Below are 13,449 nucleotides of genomic sequence, written 5' to 3'. Positions count from 1 at the left end.
CAGACCAGCAGTGTTCCTCCATGTCCTGACCTCCCCCTCTAGCATGCAGCCCGGGCCCTGATTCCTTGGGTGAGATCCAGCTTGGCCCTTGCCGTAGAAGTGAATTTTCTGTAAAGGTGCAAGTCCTTGGCTCAACCAACATCTATAATTTACTTTGTGATTACCGAATTGTAGGAATTATGCCAAACAAGTGGCATGTTTCTGTGTTCTGTGAACTGATGCCTTGGACTCCTGTGATTTTTTTTTTCTTTTTTTTTTTTTTTCTGGATTTAAACTGGGGAGAATGTCAGCAGTACTACCTCAGAGGTGAAATTTTCTCCTGCTTCTCTTTCATGAAGAATCCACATTTCTGATTAATTGGCAAAAGAATTAATAACCTTAGCCTAAGGAGAAATACCCCATCATTTGAGGTTAATCACATCCTTAAAGGCAACAAATAAGAAAACTATTCGCTGATAGTCCTGCTTTCTATGAGGGTTGAAGTGTTGCTGCCTTCACTCATTCCTCCCTAGTGTTCTTGTTTGAGAGGAGGCTGCAGAGCCAGCTCCATAAACTTAAGAATCCTGAGTCAAAAACCACTGGTCTAGTGCCACTTACTTTTGGTTAACAATGTTGGATTGGTTGGCCGCTTCTGAAAACATTAAGTGTAAATGAAATAGAAGATTTCTCAGTAACAAATTTAGCTATAGTCTTTCTAAATGTGGGGAAAAAAAGACTCTGTGAAATGAGATTTTGGTCTTGTTTCTTTGAAACAGGATTAAAAGCTTCCCAGGCAGTTTGCTGGCTGCTTTAATACCTGACACTAGTCTGAATTTAAAAAGTTCATTTAGGCAGTTTGCTAAATGGATAAATTTATTCATGGCAGATGTAGAGCAGCAAATATAGCTGAGGATAGTGAGCAATGGATTCTCAAGTCTGGGAAGCTAGAAGGGTTTTGGAAAAATGGAGTATTTTGTTTCTCCTTACAGTAACTTGAAATGGACTTTACTTTTTAGCCAGGAAGCTTTATGCAATATATTTCTTAGTACTCCTATCAGCTAACTGACCTGATCTTTTAGAAAGGAAATCAGTCAAGTAAATTTGTAACAGTCCTTTCTCTTCTTTGGATGACAAAGTTTAAAGATCATGACATGGTGAAACAGACAAAATATTTTTCTCTGGAAAGACAATTTGATTGTGTAAGCCTGCCTCTATCTTTATTGTGTTAGCAGTCTGTTTGGGAAGAAGGAAATGTTCATCAGCATCGTGTAATTGTTGGGAACAAAAATTTTAAAGTAACCAGGCCCAGAATAATGATATGGTCTTGGTGTGTATATGACATCTAATAGAGAGGCAATAATAACCAGCAAGAAAGGGTTCACCATCAGTGCTGCTCTTCCAGAATGCTTCATGGTGTTCCTTTTGGGAAGGACAAGTACAATTTGTATTGTCATGCCAATTAACGCTCTGGGGTGGTGCTGGGAAGAGGGCAGGAAAAAGCCCTTGGATGTTTGCATGCTAATGTGGCATCTGCCTTAAACATCGTCCTGGCTGTTCATGTTCCTGGAATTGTGAAATGGGAAGCTACTTTGCATTTTGGCTTTTATTCCCTGAATAATGAAAACTTCTTATGTGCTTGCTCAGCTTGAAGGAGGAGTTCCCCATCTGGTATGAGAAACTGGTACTGGAAATAGTCCACCACAACACTGTATCTTTGGAAAAGTTGGTGGATGCAGCTTGGCTGGAGATTATGACCAAATTTGCAGTGGGAGAAGAGTGTGATTTTGAGGTGAGGTTCTGTTTTCCATTTTAACCCATGCTTTTGCACAGAGCTAATTTTGGATATCTAAAGGCAAGAGATGGGAAGAATATGTTAGCCACTTACATTATCAGAAAGATGGTGAGAATTTCTTTTCTACAGAATCCCAGTGACAGCAGCTGCTTTTGAATGCAAAACGGTTCCATAAGCGTGTGGATGACCCATACTGATGGCAAGAGCAAAATGACTCATCTGTATGTGTGCGTGGGGAAATAGATATATTTGTTATACTGCTTAAAAATGCAGTGGTCTGTGTATATATTTAAATATACATAAACCCACACATTTTAATTAAAACCAGTTAATAATTATCATGTGCCGTAATCTTTTTACCTAACACATTCTCAGAAGGAGTAGTAGTCTTAAATTAATGTCTCCTGAAGTCAACTGCTCACACATCTCTAACGATGCTCTAATAATTAGAAAATTCCCTCCAAAACTGGGAATGATGGGGAAAACTCCAACTTGTTAAAAATAAGGTTCTAAAACGTTCTCTGTTTTGTAATGTGTTTAGGACATATTCTTTTAACTGGGGCTGCTGAGAGCATGCTTGCACCTTGCATGCACGCTCTTTCCTTAGGCTGAGAAAGCAGCATTGTTAAACACTGGAAAAACTTGTGGGTTGGCAGTTCTCTCTTTCTTAGCAATTTGTACAGAACTTCCAGGTAGGAGTAGTAGAAAGAAATCCTGTAATTTTTTCATGGGAGGGATTATGAGCTTCTCTCAAGGAAGATGTCAATTAAGTGTTTTGCCAAATTAGGGTTTGTAGGTCGTCTTAGCTGATTTTTTTCCTTCCTCATAGTGTTAAAGCTCACTAGTTCACCTGTCTTCCTCAGCTTCGGTTTCATCAATGTTTCCGTGCAGGTTGGTAAGCAGAAAATGTTGCCTGTGAAAGTTGTGAAAATACACCCCCTGGAGAAAGTTGATGAAGAGGCCTCAGAAAAGAAATCTGATGGAGCCTGCGATTCCCCATCCAGTGACAAGGAGAACTCCAGCCAGGCAGCCCAGGACAACCAGAAGGAAGCTATCCTGAAGGAGGATGACAACAGGAGGGAAAGTATGAGTAAGTAGTAAGACAGCATGCCAGTAGGTAACACCTGGAAGTGTGTATTTGAATTTTTGTATGTGTTTGGTGGCATCGGTGCTGTTGGCTTTCAACTGTTCTTGCCTGGTTTAAAGCAGAAAATGTGCTGTCGTTGTAAGGTGTAGTACCAAAAGCTATGCATAAAATGTATAAGCTTCGAAAGTATAACAAGTGTATTTTTTTTAAAAAAAAGTGTGAGGGGCGGACGGACAGCAAAGGTTAATGCATAAAGTTCTGCTCTGATGTTCATCCTCAGAACAAACGTCTCTAGTTCTAAAGCCTGTTGTTCTGCAGTCAGAGACAAGCTCTAATTCCCTTTCATGTCCCCAGCTGACATAAAAAATAAGAGGGTGGTTTTGTTTATTTTGGTTTATCACCTTTCCAGTTTTCAAATGCTGAGACAAAATTCCTGCAGAAAAATGCATATTAATTTTTTTCTAAGGGTTCAAAATAAAACATGCTTTGAAACGTTGTTCCCCTCTTTCATATCTGTTCCTCTGTGCTGCAGAACTAAACAATGCATGTCCAAGGTTTTTCTTGACTCTCAGGAGATATTGTTTTTAAAGGGGAGAAGGGAGGGGGCGTTAGTTTAATGTCCTGTGGAACTTCTTAAAGATGGAATGATAAGATTCTTTAAAAGACATTTCAAAAAGTATTTTAAACAAAAAAAAAACACAACAAAACAAAACCAACCACACAGCATTGCTTTAATCTGACTAGCTTAATTTTAAAGGCACATAAATGCAATAAACTGTTTGCATTTGTAAATAGCCCCTCCAGCATCTGGGGAAGGTGCGTATAGCTTCCTCTAATATGGAGAAGAGGAAACTCCGAAAACAGCCCAGCAAGCTAGTAGCAACGTCAGGAGTGGAAAACAAGTTCTACCAAGCTCTAGTCCTGAGCTTAATAATTGCCAGCTGTTTCTGATTGGTACTGGAAAAAGTTATGAACTGTTTCAATTTCATTACAGTGCTGTGTATAACCAGGAAAGAAAATAAAAAGTGTTGCAGAAATGATCTGGCCTTACATCAGAAATGATCTGATCCATTGAAACAGTAGTAGTGCTTGGAGGGGGGCTAGTGCATGTGCTTTTGGGCGGTAGTTCTCTTGAACTAACTCATAAAAGGCATGGGAAGTACCTTTTAATTTTAAAATGCTCATTGACCAAATCTACAGCAGGTTTTTTGGGCTTGGGTGTTTACTGAAGTCTACCATAATGTGTTGGTCATTGGTGTGCAGCATCCTAGCCAGCTGTGTTCAGCTGTGCTCTTACTGGCACTGTCCATATAGCGCTCTGTGGTTGGAGGAATATTGCAGTAATGGGAATTCCTGCACCTCTTCCAGTCTCTGACTTAGCTGATGATCTGGCCCGTGTTTAGTCACCTCTATAAACCGGGACTGTGCTACCCTTTCTGTAAAAGAGGTACCTTGGCATTTTCAAATCAAAGATGGCAGCAGAGTTATAATGCAATCAGTAAAAGCAGTAAGTGCTCATTCTTTTAACTTGTACATCCTTGTACATACTCTTTTATTAAAAGGATATTTTATTACTAATGCGTTTATATTCTGGGTTGTAATAGAACATAGGTTCATAGTAAGGTGTGTGTACGTAGGTAGATATGGTGCTTAGTGACATGGTTTAGAGGTGGTTTAGTCAGGGCAGGTTGATGGTTGGACTTGATGATCTCCAAGGTCCCTTCCAACCTTAGTGATTCTATGATTCTAAACTCATACCTACATCTATATTCTGGAGTTTGTTAAAATAACTGCAGAACACTTACTGCATTTATACAGCATACTACAGAAGTAGTGAAGACTTGCTTTCATTTAGTGGCTTCAGACCCTGGACTGCACCTGTGGGAGGCTGTTTGCAGTATCTGGAGGTGCCTAGCCACACTTAATTTGGCTTTTTCTTTCTCATAACTTGTGTACTTGACCACTGGAAACACGGTTTGAGGTCACTACGCAAGAGTGAGCATTTAGAAGCAGTAACAGGCTCTGCATAACAGTGGGTGATGTCAGAGCTGTATCTTTCTCCACACACACGAGGGGGCAGAGTTGACCTTAGCATTTTTACTGATACTTATGTCAAACTTGGTGATTTTGTTGGAGGGGAAAAAGGGGCAGAGAAAGAGAGCTTCAGTCTCTAGTTAGGAGTCTACTGTGCTTCAGAAGCTAAAAATAAGGCTTTATTACCAGCTTTATTGCATCGTATGTGAAGCCTGAAGTGGCTTGTATTTTTAGTTGCTTAGGGAGTGAACTCTGGAAAATCTGCAGAAGTGAGAGGAAAGGCTAGTTTTCCCTGAAAATGGATGGTGAACTACTGAAGGCAGGTTCTGCAGCTTGAGCTGTACTTGGAACTAGCACTGCTTTGGAAAATCCAATGTAAGTGGTGAATAGGAGGAGACAACAGCCTATGGATGCTTTATGAGGTTCCAGTAATGTAGTGAATGTAAGTTTTATTACAGTTCAATGCAGCAGCAAATGAAGTATGCTTTTTGTAAAATAACTTTAGGAAGGAATGTATAGTGATTTCTTCTTCCCCACCCCCAAGCATCCAGGTGCTGTTTGATGGAATTCAGTGTAGTCATCCCTATTTCTAGAATGTCGAAAGTAAATCACAAAAGGAGAGGTCGCTCACAGGCCTGCTGTAGAGGCAGAAGTGTAACAGAGTACTTCAAAGTCAGAGCCAGGACTAAGCAATGCATATTTTTTAAATGTAAAATTGCTATGCATGGTACAGGCATCCAGCAAAGATAATGTTCAGCCACTTAAAAGATATTGAGGCAGGTCTCTGAAAGCAGAGCTTTACAGAGCTTGGAACGTCTTGTATGCGACTGCCATTGTGCTGTTGAGCAGAAAAACATAATTCAGTATTTGTGAGCGCTAATGTGGGAAGTAGCTGCATGTTTGTGTATACGGTGCAGTGAGCCCATAGCATCTGTGATCTGTTCCCTAACCAAGGTGACTGATTTTTGGAACGTAGGGACAGGCAGAACTTGTTTTTATACCATGTAAGCTATAATGCTGCTGAAGCTTAAATGCTATAGGGCTTACAATGTGGCAATGAGATAGATAGATACATATATATAGATATATATTTAAAAGTCTGACTAGGTCTAGTATCTACTTGTATTCTGTGTATACTTAGTAGATAATTATTCTCATCTATCATGTTTGCTTTACTGTTTTCTTTGAGTCATAGCTACAAACATAAAAACATTTGGGGATCACTTTCTTCAGTAAGCTCGAGTTTTGTCTTAAATCATTAACATTTACAACCTGAATATAGAAATAATAAATTCAACACCAGCTGGCAAGAAGATGTGATGCCTTTGGGCTATTTCAGTTGCATCTCTCTTGAGAATAAAAAGACTGGTTGTATAAGTATGCTTAAAATCTCCCCCTAAACTAGCCTGTACACATAGGGCTCATAACTGTAAAATGCTTAAAGGTCACCTGAGGTAAATGATTTTAAAAGTTACTTTAATTTAGAGTCATTAACTTCTGCAGTAGAATTTTTTCAAACAGGGCATGGCAGAGACAGCTAGGGTTCTTGGCAGGAGCTCCCTAAGCGGGTTACTGGTTAGGTTATGAAACCTGTCTCCCCTTCGTGAATTTTACAGATATTCTGTCCCTTTGCATAGGTAGTTGCAGCTTACTGTCTGTAGGGAGGTGGGTTTAAATACTGTAAGTGGTCCTTGATACTCCCTAAACCTAGGTGTTGCCTCGTACTTCAGAGCTGTTTAGGGACTCCATTCCCAGCCAGCATCTTCAGGATATTTCTAAAACCCGATTTGGGATTTTTTTTTCCTGATGTTCCAGTTTAACCAAGCATTTTGTAGAGGGTGGGAGCCCAGTCCAGCGATTGTCTGGATTCTTTAAACTTTTTTTTTTTTTTGACTCTAATACTAAGATGCTTAATGTCTTACCTTGCTTTATCAGACGATCGGGCACGTAGGTCTCCTCGGAAGCTTCCCACTTCTTTGAAGAAGGAAGAAAGGAAGTGGGTTCCACCTAAATTCCTGCCACACAAATATGATGTCAAGCTGAAAAATGAAGATAAGGTGAGTTGTCTGCTTAAATCCTTTCTGTTATAACATGAATATGCAAGTTCAATTAAATAATCACTATAGGTGTGTCTGTACAGCACGATGTAGTACTTTCTGCCGGCATAGTGGTATTGGAAGCAGGATGGTCGTAGTTGTCTGTGAGGCTGACTAGCCTGGCTGTTTCTGTATATAATTGGGTTTTGTGCATGGGGACACCTGACAATTCCCTGGGACTACACACTGAGTCACAGTGCTACAGTAGCTTTAGAGTGGTAGCTGTTAACTGGCTAATCTCTGGTCAGGCAGTTAATGAAACTTGGTCAGAGGTAAACTAGTGAAATCAGGAGTGGCAGTTGCTGCTCTTGTTCTAACTGAGCTTCTCTGAGAGTCGTAGGTAGCTGTGCTTCGGGAAGCTCTGTGTAGCCGCAGCACTGCTGTGTGCTTTTTGTCATCTGTTTGCTAATTTGACAAGAGAGGAAGGACTGACCTCAATGTAATGAGTACCACCTGCAGAGTTACTTCTCTGGTCTCAGGAAGAAAATCAAAACAAAATAAACATTAATATGTAAAAGCTTTTAAGTTAGTAGCAAGCACAAGCTCGAGGAAAGTCAGAGATAAAGCAAGAGGCTTTGGCAAGAAATCTGCAACATGAACTAATGTTTTTTACTTTTTGGGTAACTGAATCTCCTACCAGTCTCTATTGTGCATCTCAAGTTCTGTTTGGTTTGTTTTGAGACTTCACAAGAGCGCTTTGAAACAACAAAGAGTTTGTGGACATGAAGCAGGACAGTGATCCTTGCTCCTTTTAGCTATATGATATGTATTTATGATGTGGTTAGAAGTTAAATGTTGATAGGCTGTCTGTTTTTTATCTCCAAGATCATCAGCAACGTACCAGCAGATAGCTTAGTCCGTACAGAGCGTCCTCCCAACAAGGAGATCCTGAGGTACTTCATCCGTCATAACGCCCTACGGGCCGGCACGTGTGAGAACGCCCCGTGGGTAGTGGAGGATGAGTTAGTGAAGAAATACTCTCTCCCTAGTAAATTTAGTGACTTCTTGCTTGATCCACATAAGGTAAGAATTCCTAAAAGTGCCTCCTTTGCTTTCCTAGCCATTCCTGACCCTTAAACGGTCTTGCAGAGACTTCAGTGTGCTAGTTAGGTTTTGGTGCTCCCAAGCTTACATCAGTTTAGAGAGATGCAGAGCAGGAAGGCCCGCTCTTTTGAAGACTGGTCCTTTGTGAGATGCCACAGCTCGAATGCCTGAAACAGTGGTCTGCTTTGAAAATTTGAGGTGTAACTGCCTTTTCTTGATTTATTTTTTTTTTTTCCAATAGTTTGCATTACATGTCTACAAGTAAAGACATGATTTCCTGGTGTAAGACAAATGGAAGAGTGATAGTCCTTATCTGGTAATGTCAGTTATTGGGCCCTTTTCATGGTTACAGTGCAAGAGCTGGATGGTTTGACTTCAGGATGCTTGGTTCTTGTATGGTGCTGAGTTGAGTGATGGCAGACACCACACGTTTTGTACTGAATACCCTAAGTAGCATGGATGGGTTTTTTCCCAGCCCTTTGTAATGACCAGCCAAATATACTGTTAACTGAGTAAATGCCATGTAATGAAATCAGCTGTTTTAAAATCCATCTTTGGCTGTAGAATGCACTGTTTTGTTCATTGAGTAAACTCACTTTTTCATGGACTCGGTCTTTGTCAAGTGTTGTTCTGAAACTAGAAGGGAAATATTTGCTATATCCCTTTTTCCTCATCAGGAGGAGAACACCCTTTTCTAGCAAGCTTCTATGGACTTCTGGATGCTTGTAAATTTGCTTAAAGGGAAAAATAAATTCTGCATATTTGAGCTGTGTTTACCCTTGCTGTAGTAATTGGGGTCACTGCCATAACAGAAGTAAAAGTATTTGCTGGTGATGTACAGATTCTTTTCTTCAGTGCACTGATGGGCAGCATAAAAAAAAATATGCAACTGTAACATCTTTGGTTTGACTTGCAGAAGTCTTTAGTTTTATGTTTAGGGGTGGCACTTTCCATAGCGTGTTGCCAACTTAGCATAGAGATTGAATTTATGTTGAGTTTTTAAATTCTTAGAAGTGGCTGGAGAAATTATTAATCCAGAATTAATGTTCTGTCAAAATAACTTTGTATAAGTGACAGTTGGATATAAACTGTAAGTTGTAGATCTAGTATTTGTGAATTTGTAGTTAATCATGATTCATATCAATGCTGGATGCTTTTGGCTTAGGTAATCCTCTTCAGCAAAGATTTCAACACAGAATTTTTGTAGAATGAAGTTACGCAGACACTGGATTTGGTGATTGTGCAATCTTCAGTAAAAAAATCTCTAGTGGGTTAATGAGGGCTCGTAAACTAAAGCCTTCAAGAATCCACAAGCCAGAAAATCTGAATATTCTGGTGGCAGCCTTAACTTGATCACATTTATGTATGTCTGTTCTTAATAAATGCTTCTTAGATGCTTGCACCTGTGCTTACCACTGTGGAATTTTTTATTGCCAAGGAATCTCAAATTTTCAGCCCCTGTTTTCTGGTAATTTTAGCCATAACCTAAAGGTTAGATTCTTGTATTTCATTTTTCACTACTTGAAATATATTAGTATTCTGGGTGCATCCTGAAACTGAATTTGAGATGCTTACATAGTCCTGAAATCTGTATCTTTTGGGCTCTGGGTTAAACTGTTCTGTGCTACAAGTATGCTGTCAGGTAGGCTATTTCAGCGGCTTAAAAACAGTCAGCTATTCAATCACATTACTTCAGAATTCAGTCCTGTCTCACCTTCATTCCAGATGTCTTCAGGCAGTTCAGAAAGCAGTGTCTGAACTCCTGTCACCCATCACGTCTGTGCTCCTCCAGTTTTCTGCTGGGTGGGGTGCAGGACTGAACCCTACATGACTCACTAAGAAATCTCTGAGCGGAGGAATAATTTTTGAAATTAATGTCAGCATTTTCCAGACAAACCCCGTCCCCACAACCTTTTAAGTGGGTTTATGTAATGTAGCAGGAAACTTTTAAGATTCTTTGTAGTGTTTGATTTTATAAAGTTAAATGTGAACTTTCTGGAATGAGCTAATGACCAATGTAGTGACTACAATGCAGAATGTTGCAGAGTATTGAAAGCTATTGCAGAAGCCTGTTACCCTTAATGTATTGAGTACTTCTTGTTAAATGGAAAAATACATTAAAAATAGGCAAAAATAATTGACAGAGATAACCTTTATTTACCTTTATAATTTCATTCATTCTTTATTTTTAGTATATGACTCTCAACCCCTCAACCAAGAGGAAGAGCTCTCGATCACCTGACAGAAAGCCTTCTAAGAAATCCAAAGCTGATGGATCATCCTTGGGCCATCCACTGAGCCCTACTCTGTGGTGCCATGTGCATTTGGAGAAATCTATTATTGACTCTCCACTGAAGGTGAAAAACTCTAAGAATTCAAAATGTCCTAAAGAGGAGCTGGAAGAAGTGATGAAAATCATGTCACCTGCTAAACTTGGTTCTAACTTTCACATTCCAAAGAGGAGCCAACTGGGGAAGGGTAGCAACAAATCCTTGGACAAGAAGCAAAGAGGTAAAAGGGTCTTGAATGGGCAGAAGTCATCGGGGAAATCAAAGTCTCCTAGGAAAGGCTTGAAGACCCCTAAGATGAAAATGAAACAAATGACACTACTGGACATGGCTAAAGGTACCACTAAGGTGTCCAGGACTCCCAGGAATTCAGGAGGCACCCCTAGGTCTTCCAGCAAACCCCAGAAACATCTGCCTCCTGCAGCACTCCACCTCATTGCCTATTACAAAGAAAACAAAGACCGGGAAGACAAAAAAAGTGCTCTTTCCTGCGTCATCTCCAAAACAGCTAGGTTACTCTCAAATGAGGATCGTGCTCGTCTTCCCGAGGATTTGCGGGGGTTAGTACAGAAACGCTACGAGCTTCTAGAGCACAGGAAGAAATGGGCCACCATGACGGAGGAGCAGCGAAAGGAGTACATGAAGAAGAAAAGGGAGAAGCTGAAAGAGAAACTGAAGGAGAGAGCAAAGGAGCGGAAGGAGAAGGAGATGAAGGAAAAACTGGAAAAACAGAAAAGATATGAGGACCAAGATCTCAAAGGGAAGACCTTGCCTACTTTTAAACTGGTTGATACTCCAGAAGGACTTCCTAATACACTCTTTGGGGACGTCGCCATGGTGGTGGAGTTCCTGAGCTGTTACTCGGGGTTATTGATGCCAGATGGTCAATATCCCATTACGGCAGTTTCTCTGATGGAAGCACTTTGCGCAGAAAAGGGAGGCTTCCTTTATTTGAACCGAGTACTGGTCATTCTCTTGCAGACCCTGCTGCAGGACGAAATTGCTGAAGATTATGCTGAGCTGGGAATGAAACTTTCTGAAATACCACTTACTTTGCATTCTGCTTCTGAGTTGGTTCGCCTATGCCTACGCAAGTCAGATGTGCAAGAGGAAAGTGAGGTCTCGGATAATGTAGACGAAAGCAAGGATTCGGCAGCTTTTGAGGATAATGAAGTACAGGATGAGTTTTTGGAGAAACTGGAGACATCGGAGTTCTTTGAGTTGACTCCTGAAGAGAAATTGCGGATACTTGGAGCGCTGTGCCACCGGATTCTAATGACGTACTCAGTGCAGGATCATGTGGAGGCCAAGCAGCAGACGTCAGCTGAGCTGTGGAAGGAGCGCCTAGCTATCCTGAAGGAAGAAAATGACAAGAAGAGGGCAGAAAAAAAGAAGCGAAAAGAAATGGTGGCCAAGAACAAGGAGAATGGGAAAGATGAGAATATGATGGGAAGAAATGAAAAGAAAAAAAATGAGATGATGAAAATAGAGCACCGGGTAGAAATAGAAGCTGATGATATGATCAGTGCTGTGAAGAGCAGGCGCCTTCTTGCCATCCAAGCCAAAAAAGAGAGGGAACAACAAGAAATACAAATGAGAGGTAAGAAAAATACCAGGAGAGTAGAGCGTTTCTGTGTTGTGGAGTAAAGGGGAATAATTTAATGGCAAGATTGGCAGCCTGTTTTCAAAAGCGTTACCTGGTTTTAGGGGATTTACTCACCGGAGAGGTATAATTCAGCTGCTATGTTTCCTATGGCAGCTCAAAATCTGGAATGTTAAGAAAAAACAAGTTTAATTCATTCTTTTGAACTCCACAAGGAAAACGTAGGTCTCAATAGCAGGTAAGGAAGGATTAAACCTTTCATTAAGGTTTGAATTCATATTGCTTCTTTTCCACGTAACAAACCCCAACATTTCAGGCATCCAGGGTTGCTTCTACCTGTTAAGCAGTTGCTACCAGTCAAAAAGGTACCCTCAAAGTATCAAAGATCTTGGTTAATGTTGATGGTGCAGTAGTTAGGGCTGCAGGGTTAGCAGCTCGGAGCTGATCTGTTCAGGACTTCAGACTTAGGGGCTGGTGTGGTTTCAGCATGTGAAAAATAGTTCTGTATAACCACGAGAACTACACCAGTGTGCTTCTACCATCACGTGGGCTTTCTGTGGGCTTTTTCAGCATACTGGCTTTCACACCACTTCAGTTGCATTTGCTTTTAATAATGTTACTATCTCTAGGGGAAGTAAAAGAGTAGTTGCTCACAAAACACCTATTGTGCAGTGGTTCAGTATTCATATATATGAACCACTGCACCATAGGTGTTTTGTCGGCAAACTACTCTTTTACATGTCTATAGACATCTATCTCACAGTCAGAGGTTTCTTTTTCACCACTCTGGTAACATCTGTAACACTGAGAGCACTAACCTCCTTCAAGTTAAACCTATCAAGATTGTGGCCAGTGCTACCTAACTGGTCTCGGCACAAAAGAGAACCCAGTGTAAGAAAGCATAAATGTTTTTTTTTTCGTTCTTCCTGTTGAGATAACATGATTAATATCTGTATTTTCTTGATAGTAAAAGTCAAGTCACTTCCATTTCCATGTTACTGCAGCACTTAGTAATTGTTCTTGCCTTATCGCTCCATGAAGCAATAGTTCCCATGCAGTCTGTTAGAAGAGAATGAAGAGCTGGAAGCTTATACAGCTAACGAAGCCTGCTAGAGAGGAAAGTACCGAGACTAGCTTGCCATCACAATTCAAAATGAGATGTGGGGAGGAACCCTTTAGTTTGGTGTCTTTTGTTCTCATTTTCTTTGAACAGTTTTGGCATGAGTAAATTTAAGTTTCTGTTCTTTCCTTGTCTCTTCCTTATTCTGGCACTTGATGCTACCTGCTGCAACTGGTCCATACAGTTGGATAGAAAAATACCTGTCTCAGGAGTGCCCACGATATCCCATGTTGTAAGCCTTGAAAAGTTTGCTGGCAGTATGGCTTGTTTTGGTTGGAGTCTTGGCTCTTGAGGGGATGGTACTGAGGAGGACGAGGGAAGTGTGCTCGCACCTTGTGCTAGCATCATAGAATCACAGGTTTAGGTTGAAAGGGACCTTAAAGACCATCTAATTCCACCCTCTTTG

General features: G+C 40.6%; 1 protein-coding gene across 1 annotated transcript in view; it reads left to right on the top strand.

The window, feature by feature from the left end:
• BAZ1B (bromodomain adjacent to zinc finger domain, 1B) overlaps window positions 1-13,449 on the top strand; it is a 72,108-nt gene that overhangs the window by 30,662 nt on the left and 27,997 nt on the right. Inside the window, exons 3-7 of the mRNA XM_009888889.1 lie at window positions 1,624-1,768; window positions 2,663-2,861; window positions 6,828-6,949; window positions 7,814-8,011; window positions 10,225-11,920. Coding sequence (XP_009887191.1) covers window positions 1,624-1,768; window positions 2,663-2,861; window positions 6,828-6,949; window positions 7,814-8,011; window positions 10,225-11,920 — 2,360 coding nt within the window. The remainder of the gene's footprint in view (window positions 1-1,623; window positions 1,769-2,662; window positions 2,862-6,827; window positions 6,950-7,813; window positions 8,012-10,224; window positions 11,921-13,449) is intronic.

This window comes from Charadrius vociferus, unplaced genomic scaffold, assembly GCF_000708025.1.
Source record: "Charadrius vociferus isolate BGI_N301 unplaced genomic scaffold, ASM70802v2 scaffold636, whole genome shotgun sequence".
NCBI lineage: Eukaryota > Metazoa > Chordata > Aves > Charadriiformes > Charadriidae > Charadrius > Charadrius vociferus.
Note: the sequence above shows the minus strand (reverse complement) of the source record. Positions and strands in the feature narration are given on the sequence as shown.